The sequence below is a fragment of the Periophthalmus magnuspinnatus genome, chromosome 10, assembly GCF_009829125.3.
Source record: "Periophthalmus magnuspinnatus isolate fPerMag1 chromosome 10, fPerMag1.2.pri, whole genome shotgun sequence".
NCBI classification, from domain to species: Eukaryota; Metazoa; Chordata; class Actinopteri; order Gobiiformes; family Gobiidae; genus Periophthalmus; species Periophthalmus magnuspinnatus.
Window position 1 is genome coordinate 10,170,390 of NC_047135.1, and position 19,442 is coordinate 10,189,831.

Here is a 19,442-nt window from a genome sequence, read left to right on the forward strand (position 1 = left end):
GAGTGGCGCCTAATGTGGGCCATGGAAGCAAATGTTCATTAAGGCTGTTGTTTTGGAAAGTGAACGAACAGTTAAAGACAATGCGGTCTTTGCCATTGTGATGGACCATGTGATGTGGAATATACCAGGAACTAATGCTCTGCTCTTCAGGTGAGGTGATCTTTCTGATGTAACCTGAGTCTAACAACTTTGTGATCTCCTGTTTATAGGAATCTGCTTTGGCAGGGTCTCTGGAGAGGCGGATCTCTGTACCCCGCAGGTGACCCATGACTGCTGCCTTTTGTGCATTGAGGGGGGGGGGGGGGGGGGGGGGTCCTTCTTTCCACAGCAGGGGGGTGGCATATCTGTTGACATTGTCAACTTTGATTCTGGTTGTTGTCTCCTCAAGAAGTTTGATGGCTGCGTTGTCCTGCTTTGATCTAGTGATCAGTTTCTCATTGCGGTATGGTAAAATGTCCATCTGCCACAATCTGGAGACATGGCTGAGTAAGTCGGCAGATGACGGGGCTGTGTTTATGAGGAGACACTGAGGTGTGGAGGACTGGTGCAGCAGGACTTTGGCAGGACCTTGTAGAGTCCAAGGTGTGTCTTTAGTGCAGCTGGACCCCCTGGTGGTCCTAAGTGCACACGCTCAACTGGTGTGAGGAGATGAGGGTAATCTGAGCCGATGAGGAGTAGTGGCTGAGCTTGGCTGAAGGAATGGAGTGGGAGACCTTTCAGGTGACGATATGTTCTTTGAAGAGCCTCGGCAGGATGAGAATGCTTAGAGAGCCCGAGCTCAGTTGCTGTGAAGGCTCTACGTATGAGAAAGCATTTCTGAGGATGGATAGCGGATGATATGCTGAAGGACAGTGACCTGCCTGACACAGTAGTGAGGTCTTGACGTATAGTTTTAAGTGCCAGGTCTTCTTTTTGACCATGAAGATGCAGCTCTTGGGCAGCACTATGGAGGATGATTGTGCGCTCCGAACTATCATCTAGAATGGCATAAGTTTCAAGGCTGTGCTAGCCATTGTGGAGGATAACTTTGACCATTTTCAGGAGGACACAGCTGCTTCTGCGATCTGGATCTAAGTAATAAGTGACTGGTTGCACACCTGGAACTGATTGCTCTGGTTTACCTGCAGTGGAAGAGTTGACTTCATGGAGAATATCGAGATGGGTTTGACTGCACTGGTGGCACTTGGCCTTGAGATAGCACTGGGATGCTAAATGGTTTCTGCCACATCTCCAACAACGCCTCCCTGTTTTGATCCAGGCAGTTCTTTGTTCAGTGAAAAAGTTCTTGAACTCTGGACATTGATTGAAATAGTGTTGCATGTTATTACAATAGGGGCAGTACTTCTTGGGCTGCTCTGGCAGTGAGGTAAACTGAGGTCGCACTTGCGATGGAGGTTTTGGGGTCGTAGGAGAAGGGTCAGAGCCAAGTAATACTGTGGTAGGGCGTACACTGGGTCTCTGCAACTTGGGCTTCATAACTTTCTGACGGTCATCTCGTAAGGGGCGCGAGTGATGAGGTGGAGCATACTCATCCTGAACACGGACTTCATACTCAAGCCAGTCAGAAAAGTCCAGGAGTGTGGGTATAGGGGTGTGAATAGGGTCGATGAAATGTTTGAACTGTGCCCTCAGTTCGTGTGGCAGCTTGGACAGAAGACGTGAAGTGTGTGACCCACATTCCAACTCTGTCCTGCCCTCTCTTCCTAACTGCTCCAACATTCCTACGAGTGCTCCAACTTTGAGCCCAAAGTGACGGAACCCACGACTGTCGCCACTTCTGACTGGAGGCTCGGCTAGGACCTCATTGATACGCTGTAATGCCAGTTTGTGGGGCTGTCCATACATTTCTGTGAGTGAAGCCATGGTCTTGGAGTAGGGGGCTGAACTATTACTATATGAGTCGGCTATGAGGAGAGCATCTTCTAGCTTGAGATGATCAACTAAGATTTGATATTTAAAATGCTCAGTAGCATCTTTGGGCAAGATATTGTCCAGGGCGATCTTAAGGCGGGCAAACTGACGTGGGTCATCATCAGTAAACAGGGGAATATGAGGCTTTGGCCCTCTGTATGAGGTCTCAAAAGTAGGTAGCACTGGAGGGGGAGTGTATGGCTCAAGATACTCTGGAGTGGCATGTAGCCTTGAGTTGTAAGGGGAAAGATATGAGACAGGAGGAGGAGGCAAAGATTCATCCGTAGGAGAAGGAAGATATGAGACAGGAGCAGGAGGTGGAGGCAATGGATAATCTGACGGAGGAAGAAGAGGTGCATCGGGCCATGGTGGTGGAGGAACATCCACAGGATCTCTACTGTAGCTATGAGGGGTGGAAGCGCACTCTGGAGAATGATGTGGTAGATGTGATGCTGCGCTGCTCTCAAACTGAGTAGACTGCCCTTGAATTGACTGATGAGGCCAAGGACCAGAGCCCAGAGAGAGGGAGCTGAAGAGAGATTGCATCTCTCGCTTAATCTGAATATTGTCCTCTTTCATTTCCCGTAGAGCTGATAGGACTGCCTCGGAGTTGAGGGTTTGTGGCGCAGTTCTCTCTTGTGCTGGAGAAACAGGTGATACAAGAGGATGAGGAGCTGCTCCCTCGGTGGAGTGGTCACGGAGTGTGCTGGAGTCGAGTTGACGTCTCGGGAGAGACACCAGGAAATCATTGAGATACCGGGGATGACGGGCATCATGACGAGGGCGAGACATGATTGGACTGAGGAAACTGTGTATCCGGCTCGAAGGACCATGTAAATGAGGTGCGGGGAAGAAACCCAAACTTGTGCCCTCAGGAAAGGAGAGGTGGATTATCTGAATAACAATGATAAAAACTGTGAAAACCTAATGCCTAAACCAGGAACGTCATAAACAAATTAAAACAACACAGATAATACAGATAAAATTACACTCTTGTTAACAGTGGGATATTGCATTTTAATGGTTCGGTATTTTGGCCAGTGGCTACACCACTTTAATAACAGTAGAGGGCACTGTTTCCCTCCTATGCCGTGCCAGTTCTTTTCATATTAGTATTGTAAAGTATTTTCTAGCAGTGCAGCGCTACATCAAACTAGTATCTTGACTTATTAACACTAAGGTAAATGACACGTGCACCCGAGGGGCGCAGACGTATGGAATGTACTAGAACACATGAAGATTTTGTGTACATCTCAGGACTCTCTTCTGTCCTTTCTGGAGAGTCCGTTGCGTCATTGTTCACATTACCTGTGTGGAACTCATTAAACCTTCTGACTTTATGTTTCAGTCTCCTGGTCTTTGATGCTTACAATAGAAACGAACATTCTTACATTATTCTTATTGCAATAATAATTTCTCATGATAATAATGTCTTCTTATTGTCTAGCAATAACTGCACATTCCTTTATTCCATGTAACTCCCCTCCTTTTTAATCATCAAACACACGGCCTGTACTTATCTTTATTCAGATTTAACAGTTTCATGTCGCACTGTTGTAGATGAGGTAAACCAGTATGAACATTTGAATGTGTATTGCGCAGCGGACTCCATTTTCTTCTCTTTTTTGCGTAGTTGCGGTGCATGATGGGATATAGAAGTGCGTGCACGCTTCGGCCACGTCCGATCTCCATGGAAACGGTGGAAAGGGGAGGGCAGGTTTGTGGGCGCATTCAGTAGGGTGGGTTGAAATTACGTAACTGCCCTTCGACGCACACTTCCAATCGTGATCCTAAGGCCAGTTTGGCGAATTGGGACATGGCCTTTGAGGAGTACCTCGAAGGGTCCCTTCAAAAGGTGTATTTGGCGAATTGAGACATGGCCATGTAGTCCTTGGGGGCGACGTGGTGCGCGCGGGTACAGTGTTGGTGACCCCTGGTTTAGACACATTTAAATATACCTGTTTATTATGAACAAGTCTAAAAGTTTCCTGTATTTCTAGTTTAACATAAAGTTTCTATATTTGTGTAATAGGAGCTGCCACAGGACGCTGAGAAAAGGACAATGCACTTGGCCCCAGAGCATCAGGGGAAACAGGATCTGTCTGGTATGAGAAAAACTAATGTGTGAATAATGTGCAGGAGCAAGAGGGTGGTTATTGTGTTCACATTATGAAAATTGATTATGTCATAATTTCAGATGGATGACAGGGGCCAAAACAACTCTATAGGATTTACTGTTTTTTGAAGAAATATCCAAACTTATGATTCACAAATGTTGAACCTTAGCGTTATAGATTGGCTCCATAAACTTGTCTTTACTAATCGTATGGATTAAAATCCTTTCAACTGACAGCATCATCTTTGGGGTTGAATAATGTCACCACTTTTTGAAATTATTGTGAGAAAATTGTTTATTTATAGCTCAAATGTATGACCTTAGGAGATGTAGTCTGTAGCCATTGTAACCTTTAGCCACCTTGAATTAGAGTAAGAACCTTATGATGTGCCGTGTAAATGCATTTATGCGTTTCATATTTTGTAAGGGTTAAACAACGAGGAGCCATGCGCTATACAGTTTTAACCCCCTGCGTTAAAACTGCATGGCTCACAGCTCCTCGTTGTTTAATGTGCTTATTCCACTGCTACTAACTGAAATGTCTCACCTGTGAAAAGCATGTTCCCTGTCTGTAAATGCCTAAAATATCACTTGCTTCAGTGTTTTAAATTAAGCTAGTGGCCAGAGCAGTGATATAGAATGTGATTTAGCTGTTGCTGCTATGCCATTGGAATTCTGACTCACTGTGGTTTAATCATTGTTGATTAGACCTATCATTGGATCAGTAATATTTTGCATGTATTGAGGTATAATCGAAAGGTACAAAACACATCACCATCTCTTAGGCCAAATATTGGGTTTTGATCAACATAAATCTTGTGGTTTCATTTGTTAAACGATTTTGAAAACAATTTGTTCTGAAAAGATTTGTTTATGTTTAAGAGGTACCCCAGGGTTACGCAGGGTAAAAAGCACTTTACATCAGGGAATCACTCACCCATTCACACACACATTCATACACAGTGCGTGCAGACACTTGGGGCAAGATGGGTTAAGTGTTTTGCTCAAGGACACAACTGCAATATTCATCTGTGGGAGCGGGAATCCCGCCGCCAACCTGTGAGTCAGTGCATCTGTTATGTTGCAGGCACAAGAGGGTACTTGCAATTATCAATCCCTACAGGAGTAAACAGATTTGCACTAAATAATAACTATTACTCGAGTTTGGAAGTATACTCAGAATTTGAGAAAATAGAGGTTATTTTAGACAAAAAAATTTAACTGGGAACTACTGCAAAGAAAACACCTGGTTTGAAAGGCCAAGGCTGAGTTCACAGTTGCACACACATCACATCAAAACTGAGACTAAACTGGCACTAGAACCAGACCAAACCCTAAGTGATAATTAAACAGATGAGATTTGTTCCGGATGCAGTTTCCTGTCACATGAATTCTGGTTGTATATGTTTCACATTTTTGCATCTTCTCAGAAGTCTGTCGAGGTGGGACTGGTTTGACCGGTGGTTTTAGGAGATCATGCCCCAGGCCCAAGAGCAGCAGCATATAAACCAGGTCCACAACCAGCACTCCCAGATCGTCTCATGGCTCAGACCAGGATAGTCCACTAAAGTTCTACTAACATCAGGTGAGACATTGATGATAAACTACAACAGGTAAAGACTTCATGAATTTGAACAAAAGCAGGGTGCAAACTAGTCTTGATTTGGTCCTGATGTGCATATTGCTCGATTTCAGATGATGTCAAAACATTCTATCATTACAGATGGGGGGGCAGGTAAAATGAATATTGCTAAAGTGCTGATTTTTGTTGCATTGCAGTAAGTTATTGTGTCTAGTTACTAATAGGAATGATCAGGTTTAAAATTTGAATTTACTTTTTGAATGTTAAATGGGAAAATACAATGTAAGCAATAGAGAAATCTGGCTCTCTGGAATATCATCACGATCTAAAATCTGAAAGCCACCCATATTTGGCATTATTCTTATCCTGGTTTAGGCACAGTCTGGTCTTGGTTTTGTTCTTATTTTTGCCTCTTTTTGATGTGTGTGCCTGTTTGAATGTAGCTTGGTGTTTTCTATAGCATAGCAATCATAGCAAGTCATAAAAATGCATTTTATTTATATTATTTCAAGTAAATGTTTTGTCTCCACCTAACACCTGTTGTAGTGTACCTTAATGTATTTTAACCTTAACCGAACTAACTGATAGCTAATGTAAAGTGAGGTAGGACACTGGATGTGTAAAGCAGCAACAGTTCATTTACTACAGAATCATGAACACTCAAAAGATCATGGTATTATCTAATTAAATCTCCCACTGTAGGGTGTATTATAACCTCTGAGCATGTACACCAAATATCAAGGTCTCAATTTCCTACTAACAATGTCTCCTTCTCCTCCTGATTTCCGCCACAGTGTCTACAGGAAGGATACAATATTTTCATCAAATATCAAACTTCTTTCTAGATTGCTGTCAGCTGATTGGCCAGTTCAGTATGCTCCTCCCCCTTCTCGTCCTCTATATGGCTGCTCTGAGTCACATGACAGGTAAATTCTAATATACTGTAGTATCCAGAAGTTCAGAAGTTGTTGGGTTTTTTTTGTTGTTTTTTTACAGTTATGCCAAATAGTTTAAACTGTGATTTTAAAATGTAGATGTTAGAATGAATAGCCACTGTCTAAACAATGGTTAATGGGGATCAAAAGCTGAAATGTAATGTAAAAATGTACATATTTAACTGTAAAAGATTTGGTACATAAATGTGTTTATTATTTACAGGGGCAGCTCTCACCTCTATGCAGCACAACATCACAGACTGTCCAATTATTGTCTATGGAAAAGAATACAAAACAGTTTATGTGAGTAACAATAACACAAATGTACGGAGGGCCACAAGGGACAAAACGAAGAATAAATCTATTTTGGATGTATAAAATAAAGGGGGCAGATATTTAAAGATAGTGTAAGCAGAACATGAACAACTTTTATGGGTGACAGTACCTCCATTGGTAGGGCGTTTGTACTCTGATCTGAAAAAACATCATTGGTGGAGCAGTTTTGAGTGCCTTGAGGATGGAAAGGTGAGGTAATAAATGAACAAAAAGACTGAAAAACATACTTTTATTTGAGGTTATTTTTGGCTAAAAATGACAAAAATTACATACTGTGGCTTTAGATAAAATAAACCTAAAACCTACATAAATGTTTTTGATTAAAGTATTTTTGCAGTGTGTAGCTCTATCAATAAAGTATAGCTACCTAAACTGTAAACTTTTTTAAAAATTGGATTTTATCTGTTTTTTGCAATTGAACTCTTAACTCCCACTTAAATATTGAATGAATAATCTTGATCCATTGTTTCTCTTTCTGCAGGTGAGCGAGTATACTGGTTCAGTGTTCTTCTGTTTTGATGGGTTCGCTGGATCTTCTCAGGGGGACTGTCTGCTTACTCCGAGTTCAGGGGTGGGCTCAGTGTCTCTATCTCTGTCCCAGGACCAAGTTAACGGCTCCTCTCCTCAGTACCCCTCTGCCCTTGGGGTCCAAGGAAATGCCCCCTGCTCAGTCCAGTTTAACATAGTGGATGTAAACAACACATCAATGGTGAGTGTGTCGATGTGTAATGGTTTTAAAGTGGAACTAAACACTAAATCCACTTTTTTCACTACTACACTGTGTATATGGTGTTTTAGCACAAACTAAATCAATTTGCAGCTTTCTGATGAAAATACACCTAAATCTAAATGTATGCTGCCTTCAGTGGCCTCTGCAATTTCCAGTAGTTGGTGACATCACTCAGGACTGCCCCTGCAGCCAGGTGTGTGAAGTGTGGATGCCTGTTAGACCAATCACACTGTTCTTTGTTTCTCCAGACCCTGCTGTTTCTCCCCCCTCACTCTCCTTTTTAGTTGTCCAGGCACTGCCCAGTTTATATCTATTTGAAACATGGTTGTGGGTGGAGTTTAGGTGTTTAGTGCCACTTTAACATCTGTTAAAGTGGCTGATTTAGTATTCCTGTCAAGAGTGTAATATTTTAGCTACTGTTTTGGTTGGTTTAATAGCAATTATAAATCAATGGCAAACTGTAGGTCACTACTATTTGTACATATTCACCATATTATGTCAATGGTTAATGCTAGAGTGTCAGGTCAGGAGGGATGGTCTGCTGTGATTGGTCATTCAAAGTGATGAAGCTTTGTTTTTAAGTTAGAAAACAGGTTGTGGTTAAGGTTAGGATTTAGTTAATTTCTGGACAGCATTATGTGTTGGCTGGGAAAATGTATTGAATAACTTAACATGTTAGCAGAAGTATCTTTAAAAACACTTTTGTCACCACTAGCCCTATCTCAACTTATGCCATAAAATAAAAAAATAAATAAATTAATTAATTAATTAATTAAATAATAGTAATAATAATAATAATAATAATAATAATAATAATAATAATAATAATAATAATAATAATAATAATAATAATAATAATAATAATAATAATAATAATAATAAAAAAAGCAACATTTTGGACCTTTTTAAAGCTACAGATGCTACCCATTACCATGACAACCAGAGCTGATCATTTCCATCACTCCAGACTCGACTATCTGGCACTAACCCATTTAAAGTTGAGTCAGTCCTGTAGTCCACTGTCTTGTTACTTTTCACAGTTCATTATGTCTCTGTCTCTGTTTGGGGGGATCTATGGAGTTGCAGCAGTGACTGGACCTGCACCCAGAGTGAGTGCAGAGCCGTCACAATTATTTGGTCCAAACGTAATTTGAGTTTAATGAGTTTAGTTTTACATTTGTTTTACTTTAGGACTTGTTATTGGTGATCAGTCCTGAGACCAGCACAGTGGACTCTACAAATGTCACATTAGCAATTACCGAGTTATCTCTTAGTGGATGTAGAGACCAAGGTAGGTTCCTACAGAGGTGGGTAGTATTCAGTTACATTTACATTCTACTCACAATGGGAAGAGTAGCCAAAACATTTACTCCTGCTTGAGTAATACCTTTACTGAATTAACTGTGTTCTTACTTGAGTAATAGTTTTAGTTACTCTTCCCATTATGAATTAAATTTGTTTCTTTCATCCTTCAAATATGATATTGTTTTTTTCTCATTTTTATGGTCTATCTTGAAAATACTTATTTTTTTAGTTTTGTCCATCCAATTACATTAACTTTAAATTATAAATCAGATGTTTCCTCCTGACAGCTACTCTTTAAGTTACCCTTAGTAGTACTTACTTACTCTTACTTGAGTAATTTTTTTGGACCACTGCTTTGTACTTCTACTTGAGTAATATTATTTTTAAGTAAAATTATTCAGACTTAAGCAAACTTTTTGACTACTTTACCCACCCGTGGTTCCTATTCTTCATCAAGTTTTAAATGTTTGAAGTATGAATTATCAATATCTAAACTGTTTATAATATTTTATTAAGATACACTATGTAACTTTTCTGATGGGGGATCCAGCACCTGTTCGCCTTCACTGATGCTTTCTGACCTGTAACTTGGCCTGGTCATGTTGCCTTCTTATCTCCATGAGGACAGATATGATTATGCCATACTGTGGAACATTCAAGGCAACGCAATGATTTCCTTATAGACTGCAGGTGGTGGAACCGTCACCAGAAATGTTACACAGCGCACCTTTAAATCTTGAATATGTCTTTGCATTATTTAGTATCTATGTGTAAGAAGCTGATCTTTCCTGTCTGCTCCTACTGTGTCAGGTGTGGTCCTGCTCAGAGACTCTAAGGCCTGTCTGTCTGATGGCTCTCTGGGAATCTGCAGTGATTCTAATCTCCTGAGCTCAGAGCCGTGCAACCACTGCCACAACGCACAGTGAGTGGACACCTTTATGTCAGAATCGGCTCAAATTATTACGTTTTCAGGACATGCAAAACTGGATACATTGGTGCCACTACTGCATTTTAATAACCAGGTGATAGACATTTATAATCACACCTGTGCCTGCTTTTTAATGTTTTATATGGCTCTAAGAAGTTATTATTGTTTTGTTTGAGATACATATATATTGGGTTGATATTTGCACTTTTTAGAGCATCGGCTATCGGCCTTAAATCTCCAGCACAAGTCGATACACTTTGCAAAGAGATATCTGCACAAAATGTAATTACACAGCTCTGTTATTGATCTGTGGTAAAAAAAATAAAAATAAAAAAAAAATGCTGTACATGAGATTTCTAGTACATTTAAATTCCTGAATTTGGGAAAAATCATCAAAATGCCCTTACATAATCAGAGCAGAGAGTTTATCAGCCAACAGTTTCTCTGGATTCTAACCAAATGGTATCGGCCATGAAAAAAAACAAAACATATTGGTCGATCTCTACAGCATTGATTGTCTGATATACAGTTTAATCAATCAAGAATTTAATTAAAATGTAAAAGGGCTGTACGTAACTGAAGGTCTGCCACCTGCTTGTCTGTGTAGATTATATTATTTTGCCTATAATGTTTCAAAATTTCTTTGCCTGGGATCCAGGCAGAATCTCCCAGAGTTTAGATGGGCATCATTGATAGGCGAATTAGCCAATCAGGAAAACACATGGTCTATCCTTATTAAACCAAGGAAAGAAAGGGAAAAATAACATCACTAGGGATTGAAAAACATTATGAATTTCTGCTGAATCAATGAGCGAAGCACTAAACTGTTCATCTGAGGTGAGAGAAATTTTACAAGCATCACTGAAATAAGCAAATCTGATTCACAGCCCTGTTTGATACTGGTTTGGTCAGATCTGTGGAGAGGGAAAGTGAATGTATCAATAGATATAATTTCTCCTTTATTTAATCTGGTTTAAACTTGGTAGTATTTTCTGATTAGTCCAGGTTAAGTGGGGTTTTTATTCCTGTTATAGACTCAGTTTTTATTCCATTTTTGCCATTGTTTTTTCCAGTATAAGTCTTGGTTGTTATTATTTAAACCTAGGTGAGCTCTAGTTTAGTTCTATTTGATGATTTTCTTATCCAGTTAAAATATTTCTTATTATTTCCACCTCGTTGTAGGTGTCTACTCAGTCAGTGGTGCTCAGTGACTGGCTTCAGCATCATTGACATTTCGGGGGTCCTCACCTCAATCCCGGACCGATGTGGGTACTCCCTCCTTTCCAGAGGGGACGGGGGACTACAGCTGGAGGCAGTGTTTAGGGACCGCCGCAGGAGGGACGTAAGTCTGCTGGACCACCTCCTCCTCACTGTCGGCTCCACTCACATCCACATCGGACAGGGAGGAGTCAAGGTGAGACAGGTGAAATGTGTAACATCTTTTAAGTACAAAATATTGGGCGCCTTATTTCAATCAAATCCACTTGATTTATGGAGGAAATTTTATAAACATGACAGTTCCCAAAGTACTGCACAGAAAAAATTTAAACAATAAGAGACGGTAAATAAATAGTAAATAAACCAGCCATATGCTAAAGCCATAGTGTCTAAGTTTTAGTAAAAAGCTAAATTAAATAAAAGTATGTTTTTTCATGATATATGTTTTTATTGCACTGAAAAACATGCATTCTTACTGTGAACGGGGTTCTATCTCCACAAACCTGATGGACTGGATGAAAGCCTCCTGCTTGTTTCCATGGCAATGTTGTTGCACTGGCTATAATATAAAACTATTAAAATATGTAACACTAAGAAATGGTCAAAACAGTATAATGAATCTCTCATAACAACTGACAGGGGGACCAAAGATTCAGAACTCGGGTGAAAAGTTTAACAATGTTTATTTACAGATAAAGTTATACAAATGAAGGTTGATGGAGCAGACAGTTGAGAGTGGGCTCATGTGCAGTAGTCTTAGAGCGGGTCGGAGACGGAGGTGCAGTGCAGATTAAAAGCCAGAGAATAAAAGTGGGTCTTAAGACAAAACTTAAAACACTCCACTGTGGAGGATATTCAGACATGAGGGGGCAGAGTGTTGAATTACATCTATTACACTTTATAACTGGGTCTCATATAGCTTCACAGTATTGAAAATGCCTATATTATTTAAAGGTGGCATATTTTGTAAATTTGAGTTGGTTTTACTCATGTTATATGTATGTTTAAATAATACTGCATTGACCTGCATTCGAGGCTTGAGTGTTCAGAAAATGTCTGCTTCCACCTACTTCCTATCTCCGCCCACTGAGCTATACTTATTGTGGTCATTCAAAAAACTCACACTCGAGGTCATACATTGTTAAAAGATTCATTTCATTTCCCCATCATCTCAAGTGAAAAGAATTTGTTGTGATTTTAATGGTGTTTTTAACAGATGTTGTTCCTACTTTACCTCTGTGTCCATGTCTTCTCTGTGTCTGAGGTCAGTGCATTGTTTGTCTTTCAGATGAATGGTTCTTTTGTGAACATCAGCACAGCTCAGATGCCTGAAGGACTTAACATCTCCAGAACCTCATCTGACGTTTCTGTAGTTTACAGACAAGAGTTTGAACTGCTCTTTGATGGACTTTCCACTCTCATCTTCCTCACAGGTGAATCCCAAAATAATGTTCTCAACCAGACCCCAGAGCTTAACCTGTAACTTGACCTGGTGGTACTATCTGTTACTCTAAAGATATCGATACCTTTAATGCCATACAGCAGTGCTGCCAGGTTTTCTGGACCTTATCAAAAAGAAATTTTGTCTAAAACTACAAAAACAAAATAAATAAATAAATAAATACATCTGGACCCTGTCATCCCAGGGTTCTTAGAATCTTTCTAATATTTTCCGCTCTTTGGCGCCCCTGATATACTGTCATATACGTACTCTGTAACCCTCCAGGCAAAGCAACATCTCAATAGAAACAAGCAGACAGCATAACTTCTACAAGAAGGCTTATGCAGTACCTTTAAAATGCTTTAAATATGTTCTAATGATTACTATGAATCATACCAACGTAATAAAAATGATTTTGGGATGCCATCATATGCTCTCATAAAATAGGGGTAGCTGAGGGGGTTGCTGGAACCTAAAGCATGCAGTAATAATATTTTGAGCCTTTTTGTTTCCTCCCCCTCTCTCTTTCTCTTTGTTTCTCTCTCTTCCTCTCTCTCTCTCTCTCTGATCCAGGGTTAAACGTTTCCACAGCGACTGGTTTATGTGTCAATGCTACAATGGATCTGAACAGTGCAAAGTCATCTAACCTCAGTAAAGATGGGTAAGTAATAGGAGCACTATGTAACTTTTCAGGTGGTGGATCAACAGTGTGGTATAAAAGTCCATGGACAGAAGCAGATAACACCAAAAGACCAAGTTACAGATTAGATCTGTGGAGAGGCAAGCCCACTCACTCTATCAATGTTTTCAAAGCATTTCATTTAGAATAAAAAGCACCACAGACAAGTTTAATGCCATAGTGTGGAAAAAGTGATATAATGAATTTAAATAGGGTCAATATTTCTTTATTAGTTGTTCTTACCCATAACAAAATGTACCTCAAACACTGTTTTTTACCCAGTGCTCCTCTGTTTATTTTGCCAGATGTGAGAAAGCCCACACAGATGTTCAAGATCCCACCATCAACTGTGAAGCTGCAACTGAACAGTAAGTCGAATTTCGAAAATCGAATTTTTGAGCTTTCTACCATGTTACAACATCCCCTCAAAAAATGCCTGAAGTAGTCAGCGATCTGTCTTGGGCCTTATTCAGATCCTCCTTATGGTGAGCTGTAACATTCTGTGTAATGCTCCACCCACAAGCCTACGTCACCCATGCTCCCACACGACAATTCTCCGTAAATATACAAAGATGTGTCACAAGCATGATAAAATGTTGTTTGCATTGAACATAATTTTCAAAACAATACAAGGTAACATGATGATCTAAATATATTACGTGTTAGCAGTTAATACCCCATAGAAGTAAAAGAGTATTTTGCAGTTCATGGCTGAAGTTTAATTTCATACTTGTCATTATTAAGCAGCTCACCATCACTGAGAGAGACTGTGGAGTGAATTAATAACTTTATAGAGAAACGTAAATGTTTAGAACAGCACAATATAAAAATAAATACATTATATGATTACTTTGGTTTAGGCCTTGTCTGTGTTAATTGTGATGGGTTAAGAACTTTTTTACTAAAACATAGTTAACTTAATTGCATTTAAGAAAAAAGTGCCTAATTTTGTCAAGTTTTAAAAATCCAGGTGAAGTTTATAATTTTACTTCCTGGTTGAACACAGGCAGCAAATATGACATACACAGGATTCCAGTCCTCTTACCTAGCAACCATTATGTTAACAAGGCACAAAACTTGTCTAAATTACATTGTAGTAATGATTAGACAAATAAGAATAGATGACAGCATGTTTTTTTTGCTAAATTAATGTATAATTTGTTATAAAAATCTATTCCTTGTGCTCGTCGCAGCATTTTCGATGGAATTTCCAATGTTGATGACATAAGTAGAAGGATTCTGTTTTAGGATTCTCCGCTACTTCATAGTTTTTTGTACATCTTAACTTTTTTCTCCACAAACTGCCACTTAACTGATGGAAAACTATAATAAATGTTTCACAGGTACTATCCCACCAAACCAAGTCATTAATAAAGAAACATGACAACCAGTCATTTTACACTTAAAAGGTGCACTATGTAACTTTTCTGGTGGAATGTCATCTATCTGCTTCTCTACAGAGATGTTATTGCTTTGTCTGCAATATTCCAAAATATCTATGTCCATGGAGAAAAGCAGGTGATGCTACCAAGCTAAGTCACAAGTCAGATCTATGGAGAGGCAAGCCAGTTTACAGTAAGAATACATGTTTTTCAAGGTATTTGAGCAGTGAAACATCCATAATTAAATACATGCTATGGATTCTAGATTAAGAAATAACCATGGAGACAGGCAGATCACCAGGTTACATAGTTCACCTTTAATTTATTAGTTTTAGACCATAGGCTGTATCTAAGTCAATTTTAGTTCTGGTTTATTCGTAGTACTGGTTCACTTGTTTTCACACAAATACTATATTTTTGTAACTCTCTGTCCTTTTCTCAGCTGTAACCTCCTGAACAGCACTGCATTTGCAATGTGCCATGCCCACATTGACCCCACCCCCTTCATCAACTCGTGCAATCGGACCCTCTGCATTTACCCCTCTGTCGATGGGCTTCAGTGCAGCTTCCACCAAACCTACGAGACCCTTTGCTCACGCGCCAATGTCACCCTGTCCAACTGGGAGACTGAGGCCCAGTGTGGTATGCAAATCTATATTTCACAATACTAACAGGATCTGGCAACACTTCTTGATGTTTTTTATTAGGATTGTGAAAAAATTGTCAATACCCAGATACTAAAACTATTATCGAAACAAGATACTTATTCAAGTATTGATACTGAAAAAACAACAAAATAAGACCTTTTCTGAATGATCTGAGAATAGTTGGTTCTATATTTATTATAGTTATGACATGTGTTTAAGAGTGAGATAGTATTATCTTTGTGCATGATATTGAAATCAATATTGTGATTGTTGTCAGCTGAAAGGTTAAAGTTAAACCATATGATTAAAGTTTCTCAAAGCGTATTACAGCACACTTGGGTCTGTAGCCATAGATGCCCTCCCATGCAAGGTGGGAGAAGTGTTTTGCCCATGGATACAATAGTATGAATTGACCTAAACCATCAAATTTAAAGTTAAAAGACAGGGAGCATGTTAACAGAGAGTGATTTTCTATTCTATGTTTCTGTTTCAGTTGATAAAAGTGGCCTGTGCTTGGACACTTACTGCAGTGAAAATGAGTTTTGTGGAGTTGACCTGAACGAAGAGATGTGCCTCTGTCGCGCTGTGTTTGTTGAAAAATACAAATCCAACAAGACGCTTGGTGAGAACAAAATGACTTCCTATATTTACATATTATACTGTATTTAATCTCAACATGTTTCCCAAATCATCATGTTAATTTCTACTTGTGATACTGAAGTGTATTTTTAGACTAAGCCAAGACTAACTCAGCGCTAAACCATGACTAAACCAAGACTAAACCCGGGCTATACCAGGGCTACAACAGGTGTAAACTCACGACTAAACCAGGATTAAAACAGGTCTATACCAGGTCTATACCAGGTCTATACCAGGAATAAACCCAGGGTAGCTAAACCTAAACCAGGACTGTACCAGTTCCAATTCAAAATTAAATCAGAACACTGTCTAAAACAGTTTTAAGCAGAAGTAATCCAGGACTAAACCAGGGCTAATCTAGGTCTAATTACAGTCCTAAACCAGTCCAAACATTTGTCTAAATACGGATGAAAGCACCTCTAAGAATGTTTGGTTTGGTCCCCAGGTGAGCCGACGGTGTGCGGGGAGAACTCGGCCTCGGTGTATCTGATTGGGTGTCTCCTGAACGAGAAGAGGGTCAAATACTCAGAGCTCCACCTGAATGACCCAAACTGCAAAGGCCAGCTGGATCCACAAACTCACCTGATCAAGTTTGGGTTTGACAACATCAACTTCTGCAGCACAGAGGTCACGGTCAGTGTCAATGAATGCCAACACAACTGGGATTTATCACAGCATAAAGTTAAAGAGTGTACATTTCTGGAGGTGGAAAGTCAACTGCATGATTCAATGGAAATAAAAAGTTATAAACATTCAGAACATTCTCCATGAAGATGTTTGTGTCAGTGGCTTAGATGAGCAGTGAGACATCTTCACTCCTACAACGTTTTGTTCAGCTGACAGATTTAACTTTGGCTTTTACTGTTCTCCATGAAGACAGATGGACATATTGAAAAAAATAACATGGTGCCTATAGTAAAATTATGAAAAACAAACTTGTTTAGAAGCAGAAAAGTGAATTCATCAAGTAAATTAGATAAATATCCTGTCAGTTTTCCTAACCTGGATATTTTTGCCTTGAGAATGTCCTTGTATGTACATGTTCCATACTGCAGTTTTAACCATGCTACACATGTGTGTCAGACCGAGAACAGTCAGATGATTTTTAAGAACACAATCCGGATGAAGAACCAGACGGGGATGGTGACGCGCCAGGATCAGTTCACTGTGGACTTCTCCTGTTACTACATCCAACCTGAGATCAAGACAGTGGCCCTCCGCATCAGAGATAGGTCAGACAGTGCGTGAAATATATCTAATTAAGATATGTTTGATTATTGAGGTCACAGTGTAATCATAATTAATTAAATCTATTCTAGAAACACATTTAATTCATTTTATCAAGAACTTTAATTTATGTCACATTATCTTTACTTTATAACTCAAAATTAATGGGAAATACAATGAGATCTGTATAAGGTATCACCACTTTTTATTTGGGATTTGTCAATGAAAATGTAGAAAAGAGGAGAAGAAAACTTTATTCATCCCACAATGTGGAAATTGTAGTGTTGCAACAGAAAAGTACAAGAACAACCACTGACTCAAAAGGAAAGGCCTACAAGTATTATGTCAAACTTAATTTTTCTGATTCAAAACATGACTTTCTTTTACTATACTAATTATCAATAAACGTATGTGTATGGTGAAATGTACAACAGTTACCATGGTGACACAATGAACACATTAGCAAACACAGCCAAAAAATTTTAAGATTGTTTGAAAACTCAAGAAAAAATACAAAATGGATTTAAATGACAAATTTTCAGGAGCCTGTGACTAACTGAAAAACTTGAAAGCTCAGATTAAAGTCTAACAAAGCCTCAACCAATGCATGCCTACAGTTAGCATTATAGCCCCAGGGAATGTTGATGACATCAGCTGCAAAGTATCAATATGTGCACTCTACCTGTACAGTTCGGTGGTGCAGACAATCGTATCAGGGGTCTGGTCCTACAACCTGACCATGAAGGCTTATCTGGACTGGTCTCGGACTCTGCCCATTCTGCCTGAGACCATCTTGCATCTGGACCAGACTGTCTGGGTCCAGCTCAACACCTCGGGTTTGGACTACACCCTCGTCTCCGTGGTAACAGAGTCCTGCTGGGCCACCCGTAATCCACAGCCCAACAGCACGCCCAGATACGACCTAGTCATACACGGGTGAAGTCCTGCTAAAGATCTACAGACATTGACTGGGTTTGGACCTGGTTTAGAATTGGTTTAGTCCTGGTTTAGTCCTGTTTAGACCTGTTTTAGACCTGATTTAGTCCTGGTTTAGTCCTGGTTTAGATCTTTAGACCTGGTTTGGGTTTAGATCTATTAGCTATAACTACTATCTTAAGAAATGCAAGATAGAGCAGTTTCATGCCAAACTGTGGAACATTCCAGACAAAGCAATAATATCTTCATGGAGACAAGCAGGTGGATCAATTTCAAGAGTATGTACTATACATCCATCAGAAATGTTACATAGTGTACCTTGTTTGTCCCTCTCAGTTGTGCAAACCCGAAGGACCACACGGTGAAGGTGGAGGGCAACGGTCGCAACACCTCAAACTTCTTCTCCTTTAACATGTTCCAGTTTAAAGAGAGCTCTGACATGTTCCTCCACTGCGAAGTCAAACTCTGCACCCACAAGAGCTCCTGTGTGCCGGTAAACTCGGACATGCTAACATGGCCCAGAAGGGGGTCACATGTTTTAATTTTGTGCTGAAAAGACAGTCAAGAGATAAAAGGGAGCGTGTACCAATCTATCCCACTAAAAAGTACAATTGATACTCTGCAATAGGGTTGCGAAAATCTGATACTAACAACTTACAAGTATCAGAGCACATAGACTAGTATACGCCCATGGACCACTATGTAGAGTCTAGACAGGTTTCCATGTGATTTTATATCTGTGCAATCCCGCAATCGTCTAGATTCTAGAGACGATTGCGGGATTGCACAGATATAAAATCACATGGGAATAAAAAATAAAGTACTAATATTTAATGTTGATAATCACATTCTATTGTCTAAATAAAGAGTATTTTTATTATCATGGTATCGGAATCTGTATGGAGTATAGAGTCTATTGGGGCTTTATGGGATTATGGGGAAAAAGTATAATAATAAGTTTAAAGAGAAAATCTACATATTTATAGGTGCACTGTGTAACTTTTCTGTTGGTGATCTATTCATGTGTTTCATCTGTTTCCTTACAGAACTGTGGATCCAGACGCCGCAGGTCTGTTTATGACGACCCAAATCCTGCTGTCATCACCATGTCCTGGTCCAACTAAGAACAACCTTTTTCTATAATGTGAGTAGTGACACTAATGCCTGGGACATCCTTAACATATACTCTTCTCGTGATGTAAAAAAGGTTCTACATTATGGCTGCAACTAGATCATAAGTAACAGACTATAAAAAAGCCATAATCATGTTTTGATAATTATTATGTGGAATCTTCAGACTCTAACTCAAATCGGTGATTATTGAGAGTTGGGACAAAACAGGTTTTATTTTTTTTCAAAAGCATTCTACAGTTATGAGCGGAGCCGGCCCAGCCTATAAGCACACAATTTGATTTATTACAGTCCACTTA

The 19,442-nt window shown here is 39.5% G+C and overlaps 1 protein-coding gene across 1 annotated transcript; it reads left to right on the forward strand.

Moving 5' to 3' along the window:
* The first annotated feature begins 3,727 nt into the window (after positions 1-3,727).
* On the forward strand, positions 3,728-19,136 carry LOC129456634 (uncharacterized). The gene is made up of 19 exons (XM_055225064.1): positions 3,728-3,766; positions 3,944-4,016; positions 6,455-6,535; positions 6,768-6,847; positions 7,362-7,589; positions 8,651-8,719; positions 8,802-8,901; positions 9,726-9,837; positions 11,026-11,257; positions 12,350-12,494; positions 13,076-13,163; positions 13,487-13,549; positions 15,006-15,205; positions 15,704-15,832; positions 16,295-16,482; positions 16,933-17,081; positions 17,767-18,012; positions 18,349-18,505; positions 19,059-19,136. The coding sequence occupies exons 1-19, from the start codon at positions 3,728-3,730 to the stop codon at positions 19,134-19,136; spliced, it is 2,457 nt and encodes an 818-aa protein (XP_055081039.1).
* Positions 19,137-19,442: the final 306 nt, after the last annotated feature.

What these genes read in the sequence shown, in the direction of transcription:
- LOC129456634 (XM_055225064.1), top strand. Translation starts at nt 3,728, where the DNA reads ATGGCCTTTGAGGAGTACCTCGAAGGGTCCCTTCAAAAG. An exon ending in CACTCTCATCTTCCTCACAG is followed by an intron (nt 12,495 to 13,075) that starts GTGAATCCCAAA and finishes TCTCTGATCCAG; the next exon opens with GGTTAAACGTTTCCACAGCG. An exon ending in GGAGACTGAGGCCCAGTGTG is followed by an intron (nt 15,206 to 15,703) that starts GTATGCAAATCT and finishes TTTCTGTTTCAG; the next exon opens with TTGATAAAAGTGGCCTGTGC.